The sequence below is a fragment of the Thrips palmi genome, unplaced genomic scaffold (genome assembly GCF_012932325.1).
Source record: "Thrips palmi isolate BJ-2018 unplaced genomic scaffold, TpBJ-2018v1 HiC_scaffold_5, whole genome shotgun sequence".
NCBI classification, from domain to species: Eukaryota; Metazoa; Arthropoda; class Insecta; order Thysanoptera; family Thripidae; genus Thrips; species Thrips palmi.
Window position 1 is genome coordinate 16,073,042 of NW_023144632.1, and position 15,606 is coordinate 16,088,647.

Here is a 15,606-nt window from a genome sequence, read left to right on the forward strand (position 1 = left end):
TGTCGCGCATTTTGCCTACCCAGTGTAGTTACTGCCGCGACCGCATTTGAAAAACCCGCGCTACAACGGCACTTCCGCGACCTAAATCTCTGCCGTCATGAACACCAGCGCTTGGTGAAATATTAACGCGCAACAATATTAGTTGTTAATGAACAAGTATTTTCTACACTCCCACACAAATATTTACTCACAATTAGAGTAATAATAGTGAGGAAGGCCGTCGATAGTCCTGGCCGAGTGTGAAAGCAATCTCGTAGCCAAAAGTTTCCAAGAAGGGTTCACAAACACAACAACAGCAGAAGTCAAGCGAAGTCTGTTCAAGTACTGTTATCGTATCTTTGTTTTCTCACTGCAGCAGAAGGTTTGTTAAATTGGCGTTCTTTTTGCCCCAACACCTTAGAAAGTTCCAAAATCCAGCTCCCTGAATCCTGCTGATCATTTCAAAGCTATGAGCAGGAAATGAATTGACTATTTGTTGCGAGGCCTGGGAAGATTAAGATTTCGATAAAAAACGATAAGAAGTGTGGCACAGGCCTGTGACATATTTCGAGCCTAAATCCTGTTGTCTTTATAACGGTTGTGAATCTCTCGCGAGCAAAATGAGTAATCGGGTGTGACTCGTGTGTGCCAGCAGAGCGGACGTCGCCAAGTGCAGAAGACAGAAGGCGCGGCACGGACGCCTGGGCTTTGGTGCCAATCCAGCCCAGCTGTTGATAACAACATGAGAAGCTGGGCCGCTATCTGGCGCAACGACTACGACGACACATTCTGAGTCATGTCGAGCTCCACGCCGTCAAGCATGTCCAGCGCGAGCCTATCCTCCTCCACCAGCACGCTGGCCAAGGCCTTGAATGCCACCACGGCCGCGGTGCTGGGCAGCACAGCAACATCTCCAGTGCCTGGGTCTGGAGTCCCTGGCCATGGCCCAGCATCTGCTGTTCCAACGACGCCTATTTTTCTGCAGACCAAAGCAGCCCAGGGCATTGCGGGTGTTTTTGTGTTTGCTGCCTTGTTCCTGACCTGCCAACAGGTAAAGTTGTTGTGATATCATGTCATATGGGATGGGAGCGTTGACCTCAATGTTGCTCACCGCTCTTGACCTTGCGAATAGAGTTGCATATCTCTTTGTTTAGACATTATTCGTCTTACCGTAAATTTTTGTTCAATTTTTTTCATGTCTTTTCTGTATTTTTTTAAAAACTGTTCAAATTATTCTTTTACATTTTTTCATCGCTGAAATTAATTCTTTGTATTGCTCACTTTTTCTGACAGATTTATCGACACTTGCGTTGGTACACTAATCCAGCTGAACAGCGATGGATTGTCAGAATTCTTTTCATTGTACCCATATACGCCCTTCATTCGTGGGTCAGCTTGTTGTTCTTCAACTCGGAGAGTTACTATGTGTACTTCTTTACTGTTCGAGACTGTTATGAAGGTAAGAGTTTTATTTTAATGTAAAATTAATTTGTTATGACCTTTTAATCTTTTTTTTTCCATTCTAATGTTTTTGTGCCTCTTTCTAGCCTTTGTAATTTACAACTTCCTGAGTCTATGTTATGAGTATTTAGGAGGTGAAGGTAATATAATGAGTGAAATCAGAGGGAAACCTATTAGGTAAGTCTTTTTTTGTTGTTGTTGTTGTTTTTTTTTTTTGTTTTTTTTTGTTTTTTTTTTGACTGGAATAAAGTAGTAGATAATATTCAATTTACAATTTGTGATTTCAACCATCCTACTCATATTTCACAGGTCAAGCTTGCTGTATGGTACCTGCTGCTTGGTTGGGAAAACCTACACTATCGGCTTTCTACGTTTTTGCAAACAAGCAACTCTTCAGTTCTGCCTTGTCAAACCGCTAATGGCATTTGTGATAATCATCCTGCAGTCCTTTGGGCACTTCCATGATGGTGACTGGAGGTTAGTATTTTATGTAATTATACATATGCTTAGTAAGTTTTAAAACTATGTCCCTTAAACCCGTCTTGTAACATCTTGTTTTGTTTCAGTCCTGATGGTGGTTATCTGTACATCACAATCATCTACAACATCTCCGTCAGTCTAGCACTTTATGGCCTGTTTCTATTCTACTTTGCTACTCGTGACCTCTTGACCCCATTTGAACCTGTTCTCAAATTCTGCACTGTGAAGTCAGTTATCTTCTTGTCTTTCTGGCAAGGTAAGATATTAAATAATATGAAAAATTCATATGGGTATTCACATAATTTCATGTATCATGTATTTTGGTTTTGTCACAGGCGTGCTTTTAGCAGTTTTGGAGAAGGCAGAAGTTATATCACCCATTATTGCTGGTGAAGGACAGCACACCACAGCTGGTACTGTTTCAGCTGGTTATCAGAACTTCCTTATATGTCTGGAGATGTTGGTAGCTGCTGTAGCTTTGAGATACGCCTTCCCTTATCATATCTATGCGGGATGTATTAGTGATGGGAGAGGACGTTCGGTGACGATGCAAAGCATTTCTAGCAGCTTAAAGGTATTAATTTAAAGTCTCAAACTTGAAAAGAGCCAATCAAAACTTAAAACAGAAATGTAATTTTATTTTGTTTTTTTAGGAAACTATGAACCCCAAGGACATTATGACAGATGCCATTCATAACTTCCACCCACAGTATCAGCAGTACACTCAATACAGCTCTGGTGAGTAACAAAACAATATTTGCTTGGCTAATAATCCTTTTTCAGCAAATAGATTTAAGCCAGAGAAACCTTTCCCTCTCTAAACATGAATTAACATTACCATGATGCTAGAAGCTCCAAATATGTGCCTCATAATGCATTGGAGTAGTCCATTCATACATTCAATTTGAAATTCGGTCACACATATAACTGCTTGCTAGGAAAAGAGCCTTAGGCTTTTTGTTGTTGGTAAGAAACGGTGTACCCATCATGGAGAAAGCCAGTTGTTCAGGGTAAGCATCAAATCAGAAAATGACATACTCCTTCAAATTTTCATATCATATTAGTATTGTAACTTGAACATATGTTTTTGGTAATAGATACAATGCCAATAACTGTACATACCCTTGTATTCAATACTGTATAGGTGGTTCATTCATTTCACAGCCTCACTGAAACAATGTGCTAGTTTTCATTAGTGCAAATCAGTGAAAGTTTAAGACTCTTCAAGTAGTTTCAAAATTAATGATATTTCAATTTATTTAGCTGCATTTTGTTGCTTACGTATATGGGCTGAACGCATACTGCATGCCTTTTTTCTTCCCCTGAAAACAAATAGTGTAGTTTTCTTTTTTCTGTTTGGCCTGTTGGACTTTTGTTCTGAAGAATAGAGAAGAATGCGTTATGCGACATGCCTCCAGCAGCGCCTCATTATTTTCTGCTTATTTTCTCCGATCCCCTTTTCTTTTAAAAAAATATTGTTTTTGATTGTGTGTGTTTTCTTTTATAAACCTCTTCATGTGTTGTGTTTCTCTTTTTCAGAGTTGAATTCAAGTCAATCGTATGAAAAGCTTTGAGCTATCTGCTTGTGGCCGTGACCAACTTTGCATCTTGCATGACTGCTGAGGACTTGTCTTCAGCTAATTTGTGTAGCTATGAGGTCCATTTCTGCCATTTGTATGTAGCATGAACTAGTTTCTACCTCGCAGAAGGCATCAACGAACTAATTAATTTAATTACTTACTTTACAATTGTGACTTATGGTGAACCTTAGAAGCATGCGTCTTAGAGTAAACCATCCATTAGAACAGTGTTATGTTTTTAAGACAAACAGTGAAATGAATATTCGATTTGCTTTATCCCTCTTTTCCCTCTCTCGCCCTCTCTTTCTTTTGAAAACATTTTTTGACATTTCTATCTTCTGATCTAGTTCACTACTACTACTGCCTAGCCAGAAGCTTTTGAGAAGCTTTGGATCTTTTTCTAGCTATGAAAATTACAGTAATTGATTTGCCATTCCGTCCTACTTGCACAAAGCTGTATATCACCTATCAGCTTTTTCCTCAATGTCTCTTTGATCAGTTTAGTTTTAAGCTTAAACATGGTTTCTGGCATTGGGAAGGGTTCGAGTACTTACTTAGATTGGTAAAAGAAAATAGGCTAAAGACTAAAATGTACTATTTTATTTCTAATGTTTTTTTCGTATTATCTATGATCTTAAAATATTTGCCCCATAATTTTATAAAAGTAAATTACAACAAAAAAAATATACTACAAAAACAGTTACCATTTTGTATTGTGTGAAGTGTTAAGGTATATTTGGCAAGTGTTTGCATCAGTGAGATTGTTTGCCACATTTTTATTTCTTGAAGTATTGTTGGACCGAAGATATTATTTAAATTGAAATGTTGTCAATGGTCTCTTTGAATCTTTTTTTGTAATAATTTTAAACAGTAAATGTCATTATCTTTTTAGAGTAAACTGTTAGCCATTGACTGTTAAAATTAATTTTGGTTTGGCAATAGGCTAGAAATTTGTTCAATGATGCAGTACCTTATTTTTCATAAGGTTTAAAAGTTTATGGCCCATCTTCATGTCTTGTATCATTTACCTGCAATGTGGGCCTTCTCTTTTCATTGTGCAATTATCAAAAGGCATTGTATTGGTAAATTTAGATCCTAAGGAACATTATGACTAAGTTGTGAACAAAAAGTCTTACATTTCATTTTGGTACCTATGGTACTTTGGTTGTGTTTTTGCCTCAACAATTCTCCCATTTATTGGTGCTAGATACGTTTTAATGCATGGTCAGCATGTTTGTTTTCATTTAGTTAGTTCATAGTTCTTTTTAAAATTTTGTGTTTTTTTTTTTCTTCTAATATTTTTAGTGTTTTAATTTATTTAAAAGATGCTTTGGAGTGCTTTCAGTATTTTTAAAATTACTGGACTAAGTTTTTGGTTGAAAAGACACTCTTCCATTGAAGAACAGAAATTGCTGCCTCAAATTTTTTCCCAGGTCTTGCAGAACATTTCCACCGTATTATGTTTGCAATATTTGTGGAAAGACAATAGCGAAACCAGTTAAACATGATCCAGCGTGATTGTGTTTTTGTTATCTTTTCCTTAGGGAACTTATATACCGGCATATCTCAATGTATATATATAATGGGTTCCCATTACTTACTTGTCAGAGCTTTCAAAAATTGATTGTTTGATCGTAGTATTAAAATGCCCTCATCGTGACAGCCGGCAGGCAGTGAAGCATTTCCATGATTTGGTGCAATTTCTTACAGTTCTGATGAGTTTTTAATGTGATCTGGTGTTCGCAGTCAACAATCAATAAGTATCCAGTAAACTACTACCATTCTTCTGATATACGTGGCAACTCATTTGTTATCCCCTCCAACACAAGTCATTCTGATTCGCCGATTTTACTTTGATATCTAATCTTTAATTATATCCTTTGGATGAACAATAAAAGTGGGAATGGTATCAAATGTTAAAATGCTTTTGACAGATTCTCTCCTTTTTTTTCCTTTTTTTTTTGTCTTGTCGTGCGTGCATTTGGTGTGTAGTGTAGTTAGTGTTGTGTGTTTGTTCAGGGACTAAATAGGTCTTCTTATGTACTTGATTGTGATGAACTCTGTCTGTGAATCATTAGTGCTAGCTCTTTTTATAAAAACGTTTTGAAGTGCCTTTATGACGATTTAGCTATTCATATGTATCAATAAACTGCAATTCCATTTTATTTTTTTGCATTCTTTTTTTAAAATGTTAACTCGCCTTTAAAAATTTGCTTTGTAGCAAAGGGATGAGAATGTATCCCCGTTCATCTCTGAGAATAGTCTCCTTCTTTCAACCATTTCCTGAATTGGATTTATTAGAATTGCCATGCTCTAAGTCCATTAATGTGTTTGCCATGAGTTTTGAGCACTTTGGCATAAATAAGAAAGGTGCCCTAGTATTGGAGTAAACATGCAAAATCTTTGTTTAAAAGAGATGTTATGGGAGGAACAAAGGACAAATATGGTACCAGGACTGCCCTTTCTGCCCTTCCTCTCTTGTGCCATTATAAATACTACATGTTCTGTTACATGGAGATCATGGAAATCATCATCATCTCATCTTCACCGAAGATGAGAGCGGTTGGCCTTATTGATAGACTGAAATTACTTTGCTTCCATTCTCCTAAAATGTTTCAGGTGGTTCCCATGGCCCTCGAGGAATGCGCATCAACAGCTATGATCCAGATGAAACTCCTGGAGAACAGCAGGGGAAGTCTACCTTTGGTGCTCAGGTCACCAACCAGCGTAAGCCTGCCTCTCAGCGAGTTGCAACTATATCAAATCAACACAATGAAAAGACCATGCTTTTATCATCTGATGATGAGTTTCAGTAAAATGACCTCTATGCTAAAAAATACTTTCTGTAGCAACTTATGATTAGAATATTTATGACTCCTGAATGTTCTAGTCATTGAGACTACTGATGAGAGTCAAGCTTCTCATAACTTAAGTGGCCCATGCTTCCAACTTCCAACTTAACCTACCCATGATTCTATTTTCCCTTGGGCTGGTTTGTTGGGTTAAGTTTTCCTTACTCCTTTTCTTTTGATGCTTGCCACAGTGCAAACAAAGGCCTCAGATAGATATGCCTATTGCATTATGTTTCTCTCAGCGTCATATTGGGATTATTGTATATATACATTTCCACCTTAAGCTACCTTTTATCTTTTCCTTGCATGAGACTGAAACAAATTCAATTACTGTACCATGATGAAAAAAGTGCATCAAAGAGGCTTGGATTCTTAAAACTTGTAGGCCAAATTAAGGGATGGATATTGTTCCAATCCCATGGTTATGACAGGACCTGAAACGGTAACATTACTGACAAAGAAGCAATGAATTTAGTGATGCCTTCTTTCTTTTCTTTGGTTTGTTTGGAATCTCAACTTTGTTGAAGATCTCTAAGACACTTTCATCTTAGTTGGATGGCTGAGATGAGACTGTTTATCAAGCTTTGCTTGATTTGTGTCAATTCATTTCTGTATGCCAGGCAACGCCTTTTTAAAGTTAGTTTCATGGATTTATCGCACCATTAGTTTTATGAAATGGTAAAATATTGTTGAAATATCATTTACTATTACAATATATTTGAATTGGCTTTAAATTGGTGTTCCCTACCTCATCTTCCTTTATAAAATGTATTATTTTAACCTTAGGCTTTCTCTTTAAGTTTGGAGGTGATTAGGTGGTTACATTATTGGTATCAATAAGTAACAGAAAAAATCCAAAAAAATGTAAAATAAACACAAAAATTTCTTTCTGTGTGTGTTAAGCTTTATGGTGTATGTCTCATACCAATTCTTCTTACTTCCTATTTTGTGTCATAGTTCAATCATTTCAATACATGTTGACTGGTTGGTAAGAAGAAGATTGGGATGTTTTGCTGAGCAACTGCAATGCATCAATTGACTTTCTCATTGTGTTATTATTGTGTTGTTAGCTTGTCAGGTTTTAGGTCAACACCGACCAAACAAAATTGTCTTTCTCTGTTTGTTTTTTTATTAATTTTAAGTCATGTGAGACATTGCGGTTGCTCAGATGGTGTTGTGATCAGTAGAGCTATTTTTCTATTTCGTACAAAGTGTTCTGTGTTATGTGGTAGGGCTATTTAAAATTAGCTGTATGCCTGTTGGAATCAATCACATCACACAAACTTTCCTTTTACCCATTTTGACTCAACCATGACAAACTGATTTGCATATTAATTTTTAAGCTTGTTCTCTTCAAGCTTGTAGCGTCTTATTACTGTTACCATGAGTCCGTTGTGATGATTATGGAGAAAACATCCTCTAAAGTATGCCAAAACTGAACAAAAAAAAATTAAGTTGTGAAGTCTAGGATTCATTAAGATTTGAATTTTCTCTTCACATAATATTCTTGTAAAAACTGGTCAGGAAATCTTAATTTAATGGCATTTGTGATAATTGTTTTTCTCAGGGGAGATGTATTTGTTTTGTTTTCTTTGTTTGAAACTATAGATGTTTTTGATCGCTTGGACGCTGTCATGTTGATGTGATTTATTTTCTCTTGATAATTTCTTTCTCTGCTTTCTCCCCATCCCTAATTATTCATGTTTTAAGTTTCTTGAATGTTTATGTGGAGGTGTTTCTTGCAAATTTCATACTGCTTGTATGAGAGCATGAGAAGTGTTTCTAAAGTGTTTTTTTTTCCTTATTGTTAGCAGGTTAATATTCTAATTTTATGAAAAAGGGAAGACGTATTTAACTGAAGTGAGGTGGTTTTGGAAACCCTTCTCATTCTGCGTCTACTGTGATTTATTGTTTAGTACAAGTAGTTAATATAATGTGTTTGTTCTTGTTAGGTTTTTTTTCGTGGTTTTTTTTTGGCAGTTTTTTTTTTGGGCCAAGATCTCTCTTTGCACATATTGGTTTCAAATTAAAATACCTCGATTTGCCTATTGATACACAGAACATTTGTTTTATTGTCTTGCTATTAAAATCATTTCTATGGTTGAACCAAAGAGAATGATACGGATTACGTTCCACCGTTTTAATCATTCCATTTGCCAATGATGATAGTGTTCAATGGAAATGTGTTATCATGAAATCAGTTAAGCCATTCCTTTCATGTGCTATTTGGGCTGGTAAGACATGACAATCTTAGTCCTATGTTGGTTCAACCCCAGAAAGACTATTTTGTTTATAGATCAGGGTAGTAGTTCTTAAAATTCCATGACATTTTGATTGACAGTTGTTGGATCTTGTTAATGAACTCATGAACTGCATTTTAAGTTTTAGGTATCATCTTGTTTCTTCATATTTATGGATTCATATTGCAGATATATTGCAGATTAAAAAAAGGAAATAAAAATAAATATCTCAGTGTGACTTACATTCTGTTGAATACTTTATTTCATGATAACTCCCCACAGCCTGAAATAACAACTTTTTCTGTCGGTTGGCCACCCTTGGTTCCATATTTCTGGAAAGTTAAAAAAAAAATTAGAAGGCTCAGAAAGGCGCACTGGAATCTTATCAGTTGAAAAAAAAAAAGGTTACCAAAGGAGTAACTAAGCATTGTCAACTTACCTCCATCTTTTTCAAAACGTCCAGACCACTTATAACATGGCCAAACACTACATGCTTTCCATCTAGCCTAAAGGGAAGAAATCAAAAGAGTACACTTGCATTCCAGCATACATTAATTCATGGCAAGATACAGGAGCAATACTAACCAGTCTGTTTTAGCAGTGCAGAGGAAGAACTGAGACCCATTGGTACCTGGGCCTGAATTTGCCATGGACAGAGTTCCTGGTCCTGTGTGCTTCAAGTCAAAATTTTCATCCTCAAACTTTCGGCCGTAGATGGAACGTCCACCTGTACCGTTGTGATTAGTAAAATCTCCTCCTTGGCACATCTTTCAGTACATTAAGGAAAAATAAACAGTTGAATGCAATTGGTGTTTTACTCATAAAAGAACAGATATTCATGCAAAAGGATACAAATCCTGGAATGATACGATGAAATGAGCTTCCTTGATATCCATAACCTTTTTCATGTGTGCAGAGGCATTTGAAATTTTCAGCAGTTTTGGGAACCACATCTGCTCGCAGCATTATAATAATTCTTCCCACATCAGTCTTACCAATTTTAATGTCAAAATAGACTTGAGGATTCTTCGTTTTCTTCTTATCCTCAGATGTGCCCTGTAGGTAACAAAGAAATACAAATTTGGAGATGGGAAATTGCATGAAAGAATGGAGAATAAAGAAATGCTTGCCTTTTCCTTGTCTGTTGCGGTGGAATTCTTTTCATCTGGTTCATTTTCAAGCGTTTCCCCAGCATGTTCTTGTAACCACTTGTCATCTGACCACACTGGTTTCGAGGACCCTTCTTTTATTCTCTGTGGTTTGGCAATATTGACTCGAATTGTTCTACCAAATAATTCTGAGTCATTCTGCACATACAGAAAAGATGTGTTTCAATACAACAGGTAAATATAAGCCAAATTAAACCCTTTACTTCAGAAACTATACCATATTATCTATGGCTGCAGCAGCATCTTCAGCAGCTTCGAATTCTATAAAAGCAAAGCCTCTGTGCTTTTCGGACTCGTAATCTAGAGGAATCTGTACATCGACTATGTCACCAAAGGGAATAAAAGCAGCATGGAGGACTTTCTCGTCCACTTCCTCGGCCAGACCACCTGTGAAAGAGAACACAGAAATTTTGAAAGATTAATGATGGAATTACAAATAAGTTATAAAACAGAATTGTGAGAAATTTAACTTCACAGACTCCAGTCAAGTCAAATGAAATAGACGTAAGAGTAAATAAAAAGTGATTCAGATTGTCACAGAATTTAGTTGCGAAAGGTGACACTGCGTTGTAAAACACGCCTTTGCATGAACTGTCATGATGTCAAGACACCAAGTATCCCAGAGATGCGTTTAACCTCACGCAGGGTACGGTAAAACGTAAAACCGAACGCATTCTATCATGTCAGTAATCTCACTAGGGCTGCTGTAGACAAAGATACGAACCGACATAAATTGTCCTTTTCGGATTCGACATGGCTCTATGTGTTCAGCCCTTAGAGCCGGCAGCCGGCGACGAACGAATGTTTACGACCGTGAAACCTCAAAACAAACGTTGCATGAACGCTCCGCCATATTAACGGCAACGGCCATCTTTCTTTCCTTCTTCCTCACCAAAACCGCGAATTTCAAAGTGGGAAAGGCACGAGGCCTCGGTCTTATGATAGTGTTCATTTTTGTCACAACTCAGCACTCGTCAGTCACCAACTCAAAGGTATTTTCAAAACATCGCGGTACAAGTCACTCCAAAATTTCATCCTAGATTCAAATATGTGTTCGCGCAGTGTCAAGTTAACATTTATGTCCAAATAAAAGTCGTGATCGACTCGATTTGATTCCCACTGAATGGAATCCAGGTCGGTGCAATTCTTCGGTGTCGGGTCCCTGGAAAAAAAGGAAAACTGCAGTGGCTTGAAGAATGGTTTGCATTTGCATGAAATAATGAACCCAAAACTTTGAGACGAATTCCAAGTTCGATGGGAGGAGGAGGGGAGGGGAGGGGGCACCGCACAGGTTCGGCTTCGTACGGAGGACACATGCTCGTGCATGCGTGCATGCTGCGTTGTCTCGGGGCTTTGGGGCTCCCCCACTCCACCCCACCTTCCACCATCCGGTACGTGGAAATGCAAAAAGTTTACCCATATTTGACAAAGTTGGTCCACAAAGTGAGCAGTCGTCGGCGTGTCTCCATGTCCGGCGAGTCTGCAGACAGGGATATCGGGGGAAGGACCTTCATGTTAAACAAGTAGCCGAGTTCGTCGGCGTGTCCGACCCCTGAGGCAAGAGCAAAATGTGCGGCTAGAATGCTGCAATTTCGTCACATTGATGTAGAGGAATGAACGGGAACTTGGAGCTGGAGTCGAGGGGTTACCCACTCGGTACTTGGGCGTACACACGATTCCGGATTCCCGCGATTCCTGAACAAATCTTGCATAAAAGGAGAGGTTTTTGAAGATTTTTCTTAGCTTTTGAGTGTTTTGTGTCTATTACATATCCCTCTCCATTGAAACTTTTAAGATTTTCGATAAAATTTTGAGCAAATTACGAACGATTCCCGGACTGAGTGTACACACGATTCCCGGAGTGGGTAACCCCTCGGCTGGAGTGGCCCTCCTCGGCACCTGGGACAGTGGTGCCCATCAGGCGCTTGATGAAGCCGAGGCGGCCGTCGAACGAGAATCGATACAAGTAGTGTGGTGACTCCGGCCTCTCCGACGCCCAGCGGGCTTCAAGGGCAGCCGCCTCGCGCACGCCGATGTTGAAAATGATGTCCGAATATAACTAGAAAACAGAAATGTTGCTTGAACAAAAAGAATGCCCCCTGTGAGATTTGAACTCACGACCCCTGGTTTACAAGACCAGTGCTCTAACCCCTGAGCTAAGGAGGCAGTTGAAAACACGGATGCAAACATCCGCACCCAATTCAAGCACGGTAGGTATTAAGACGAACGACGGCCCCTGCCCGATAAGGCGCCGCGGGCACGCCGAGCCGACCCAGCGATGGGGCCCCTCCCTGCAGGACTCACGTCGAGAAACACCGGCAGAGTCCGCTCGGCGACGCGCTGCCTGCCGAAGAAGAAGCTGCGGATGAGGTGGCCGGCCTGGCGGACCAGGGCCTCGGGGGGCGGCTGCTGCGCCCAGGGCGTGAAGGGCAGGTCACCGACCACCAGGCCGAAGTCGCGGTCGACGCGCTGCAGCAGGCGCGCCAGACTCCGCCGGTTCATGCCCGCCAACAAGACCATCCCCTCCCTGGAGTTGATCCCCATCATCGTCGGCACGCTCTGGGTCGGAAGCAGTGTTAGTGTCGAGGGAACAGGGCGCGCGGCGGGGCGGGGAGACTGTAAGCCAAGCTGTAAGCGACGCTACCCGGAATGTGCCCTCGGCGAGGGCGGCGGCGGGGCTGCGCGCGAGGAAGCGGCGCTCCAGAGGGTCGGGCTCCTCCACCACGGGCAGCCACTGCAGCGGCCGCATCCCCGTGCCCACGGAGTGCTGGCCGGACAACATGTCATTGCCCAGCCAGTTTGGCGGCCGCCCCTCGGGCCGCCCCCACCCACCCACCGCAACCACGGCCCAGAACCCGGGCCCGCTGAAGGCCGAGGCCGACCGAGGCAGGTAGGCGCCCCCACGGCCCCCCGGTCGCCACCACACGACTACACACGACCCGCCTGCACGCTGTTGCGGGTGCAACTGGGAGCGCACTGCCGGTGCCTAGGGCGCTGGCATTCGATGTAGTTGGATCGAGGTGGATGCAAGTATGCGTGGTAACCAAGAAGCAAATTTGATTAAACCCTCCCTGGCTCGCCCTGCGGCCTGTGCTGTACCGACCGTCATGGTCTCGAAGGCGCCACCCGCCGCGACGAGGTGCTCAGTGGGCACCTTCCTCAGGAACTGGACGAGGTCGCGGGGGTGGTCGGGGCTCCGCGTCGACGGCCAGCCCACGGTGTCAGCCAGCCTCTGGAGGGCGTCGAGTGGTCGGTCCTGCACGGCCCAGGGCAGGATGGCTACTCCACTGCTCAGGATGAGGCGTTGGAACGGGGCGGCGGCGGCCATGCTGTGCATGTGGGCGCCGATGGCGCCAGCGCTCTCCCCCCACACCGTCACCCTCCCTGGGTCGCCGCCGAACCCCGCCACGTTGTCGCGCACCCAGAGCAGTGCCAGCGCCTGGTCGCGCAGCCCAGCGTTGCCCGGCGCACCCGAACCAGGGCCTCCGTACAGGAACCCTGTAGGTCCAATCGACTGTTCGATGCTTGTCGATGGCTGTCGAGCTGTCGGGCTCTAATGGGTCGTGGAAGACGTCGGTGACGTACCCAGCACGCCCAGGCGGTAGTTGAGCGTGACCACGATGACGCCGCGGTCCAGCAGCAGCTCGGGGCCGTACTCCCGCGGCGAGCCGTCGCCGATGAGAAAGCCCCCGCCGTGAAGCCACACCAGCACTGCGGACGCGTTGGAGCCGTCGTCGCCGTCGTCGGCGTCGTCGCGGTGCTCCGGTACGAATACGTTGACGAACAGGCAGTCCTCGTCTTGCTGCAGCGAGCTCCACAGGAGCACCGACACCAGCCGCGGCACGCGCACCAGCCAGTCCAGCACGCCACCCTGGCGGGGAGCCGACAACCCGGTGCTGCAGCCTTGCCTTTCCATTCCATCGCCCTCCAGGCCGCCCGGGCAGTGCACTGACCGCGCTCGTGGGGAAGTTGACGAGGAACGGGTGCGCGCTGGGCTGCGGGCAGATGCGGCCCTCGCACGCCGCGTTGCGCACGCCCCTCCAGGGCCGCGCGGGCCGCGGCGGCTGCAAAGGGGTGCGGGGTCAACTCCCGCGGCCTGGCGCCTTCGCTCTTAAGCCGCGAATCTTCCGCCAGCCCACCGCGAAGCGCAGCCTGCCGACGGGCGGCTCGGCGTACGGGATGCCCTGGAACGCGGCGTAGCGCCGCCCCGACGCGGCGCCGCACCACGCCCCGCGGACCGCCCCGCCGTGCACCAGCCACGCCACCGGCTCTACAACCACAGAGGCACGCCGGAGGCACCGCACCGGTCCGGTCTGTGTCTTTGTCACCCAACACAAAGCACATTGGCAACGGCCTCAAGAGCTGTCTACCCGGCTCCCTGGTCGCGAGGTCCATCCGCAGCGAGGCGGCCAAGAGCACCACCACCAGCACCACGGCCAGCAGCTCCAGCGGCCGCGGCATCTCCGAGCCCTTCTGGGCGGGATGGGGCCTTGTGGTCAGGCCCGTCAAGCAGTCACCTGGCCGAGAATCGGGGCGGGGCGGGGCGCGGGGCGGGGTCGTCTGCAGGGGCTGGGTAGGCCTTCATGCTGCCACGACGCGCAGCAGCGCGCAGCGGGTGGCCTACCCTCAGTTGCACAGGCGCTCCTGTGCGCTGTGCGCTCCCCTCCGTTTCCCCGGCAATCCGCCGTTTGTTGCTTTTTGCCGGGAAATGGGAAATGGATTGACCCACTTTGGGCCAGGAACCCCAGGAACGGTCTAACGAGATTAGAGTTCACCCGACTGAGAGTGGCTGGTCTGCCCCCGACCATCCGATGTTGATGCGTCCAGTCGCCGTGTTGCGTGCGGTGGGGGGGGGGGGGGGCTGCTGTGCTTGTGTTGGTGCACTTGGCCCACTGAGCGGTGGTGCGGTGGCGGCGTGCCTCGCGGCGACACACCTGTCGAGGTCATGGCCAGACCGACAGAGCCAGCAGCGGCAGCAGCGGCAGCAGCGGCCCCACCCCGCACCGCCGCGAGCCGCGAGGACTTGCCGCGCTTTTTGGCCGGGTTTGGGAAACGCACTGTGGAAGAAACCGGAGCGAATACAATGCCTTCCTGTTTTGTGAGCTTCGCTGTTCGTTTCCATGCTCGGCGCGGGGAGAGGGGAGAGAGGGCGGGAGGGGGCGCTTAGCTGCCGCCCAGACCACACTAACACGACTAACACTGAATGGGCGAATGTCGCGCCGTGCCGCGTGCGTGCCGCGTGGCGGCGGCCAGCGTGACGCGATGCGCGATAGCGGACTAACGTCGGGGCGGCATCTCCGACCGCGTGTGATAGTCGTGGCACGTCTCCACATCGCCGCCGAACGCGCCGAACGCCCACAGGCAGCGGGGGCCGCAGTCAAAGACCTGCGCCAGAGGCAGCCAGAGGCAGCCAGAGGCCGTCGCGGAGGAGGGTGCCAACTTCGCGGATGGGTGCACTGGGTGCACTGGGGGCAGCGCACCGCGTATCTCAGACGCGTGGCGGCAAGCTGTAGTGTATGCAACGCCCCCCACCACCACCTCACCCAGGCCCGGCCCGCTCCGGCCCGCCGCGGCAGAAGGCCAACCACAGCAGTCATTCGCACGAACCGTCGAAACGCCTATCGGGAAGATCTGTGTCTCAGCAGTTTCCGTGTGGCCACCGGGCCGCATTTGGATTTTTAGTTAAAGAACTAAAAACTAAAACGTGAGGACCCTGCAGCCCTCTCCCCCGATCGGGTTCGATCGGCCTGCTTAACTTTGGTGTTTGGATGGGACCGGTGTGTCCAGTGGTGCCGCATGGTTTCAGATTCTGGGCCGCTCCGCCAGTGAAAGATGGCCGATGAAG

The 15,606-nt window shown here is 45.2% G+C and overlaps 4 protein-coding genes and 1 non-coding gene across 9 annotated transcripts; 1 reads left to right on the top strand and 4 right to left on the bottom strand.

Moving 5' to 3' along the window:
- The first annotated feature begins 247 nt into the window (after window positions 1-247).
- LOC117650279 (transmembrane protein 184B) lies at window positions 248-8,834 on the top strand. Of its 4 annotated transcripts, none has more exons than XM_034393578.1 (9): window positions 248-361; window positions 635-1,030; window positions 1,273-1,438; window positions 1,527-1,617; window positions 1,750-1,917; window positions 2,007-2,176; window positions 2,256-2,494; window positions 2,574-2,658; window positions 6,120-6,316. In XM_034393578.1, exons 2-9 carry the CDS (start codon window positions 776-778, stop codon window positions 6,314-6,316), a joined length of 1,371 nt encoding a protein of 456 aa, XP_034249469.1. In that variant the 5' UTR covers window positions 248-361; window positions 635-775. The 4 variants fall into 4 exon arrangements, with proteins under 4 accessions (XP_034249469.1, XP_034249470.1, XP_034249473.1 ...); XM_034393579.1 differs by having other exon boundaries at window positions 263-361; window positions 632-1,030; XM_034393582.1 differs by lacking the exons at window positions 248-361; window positions 6,120-6,316 and adding an exon at window positions 3,460-5,665 and having other exon boundaries at window positions 451-1,030.
- LOC117650280 (peptidyl-prolyl cis-trans isomerase E) lies at window positions 8,826-10,645 on the bottom strand. 2 transcript variants are annotated; one of them, XM_034393583.1, is made up of 7 exons: window positions 10,486-10,645; window positions 9,979-10,148; window positions 9,723-9,899; window positions 9,445-9,648; window positions 9,178-9,359; window positions 9,032-9,098; window positions 8,826-8,924 (listed from the first exon to the last, which is right to left on the bottom strand). In XM_034393583.1, the coding sequence occupies exons 1-7, from the start codon at window positions 10,514-10,516 to the stop codon at window positions 8,856-8,858; spliced, it is 900 nt and encodes a 299-aa protein (XP_034249474.1). In that variant the 5' UTR covers window positions 10,517-10,645; the 3' UTR covers window positions 8,826-8,855. The 2 variants fall into 2 exon arrangements, with proteins under 2 accessions (XP_034249474.1, XP_034249475.1); XM_034393584.1 differs by lacking the exon at window positions 10,486-10,645 and adding an exon at window positions 10,241-10,258.
- Window positions 10,646-10,710: 65 nt separating this feature from the next.
- Window positions 10,711-12,510, bottom strand: LOC117650281 (juvenile hormone esterase-like). The gene is made up of 5 exons (XM_034393585.1): window positions 12,406-12,510; window positions 12,066-12,320; window positions 11,668-11,820; window positions 11,178-11,269; window positions 10,711-10,923 (listed from the first exon to the last, which is right to left on the bottom strand). Exons 1-5 carry the CDS (start codon window positions 12,508-12,510, stop codon window positions 10,740-10,742), a joined length of 789 nt encoding a protein of 262 aa, XP_034249476.1. The 3' UTR covers window positions 10,711-10,739.
- Trnat-ugu lies at window positions 11,855-11,927 on the bottom strand. Its single transcript has one exon. It is a non-coding gene; the product is annotated as a tRNA-Thr (tRNA).
- A 237-nt stretch (window positions 12,511-12,747) lies between the features above and the next one.
- LOC117651212 (cholinesterase 1-like) lies at window positions 12,748-15,431 on the bottom strand. Its single transcript, XM_034395025.1, has 4 exons — window positions 15,369-15,431; window positions 14,785-14,818; window positions 13,347-13,472; window positions 12,748-13,259 (listed from the first exon to the last, which is right to left on the bottom strand). Exons 1-4 carry the CDS (start codon window positions 15,429-15,431, stop codon window positions 12,748-12,750), a joined length of 735 nt encoding a protein of 244 aa, XP_034250916.1.
- Window positions 15,432-15,606: the final 175 nt, after the last annotated feature.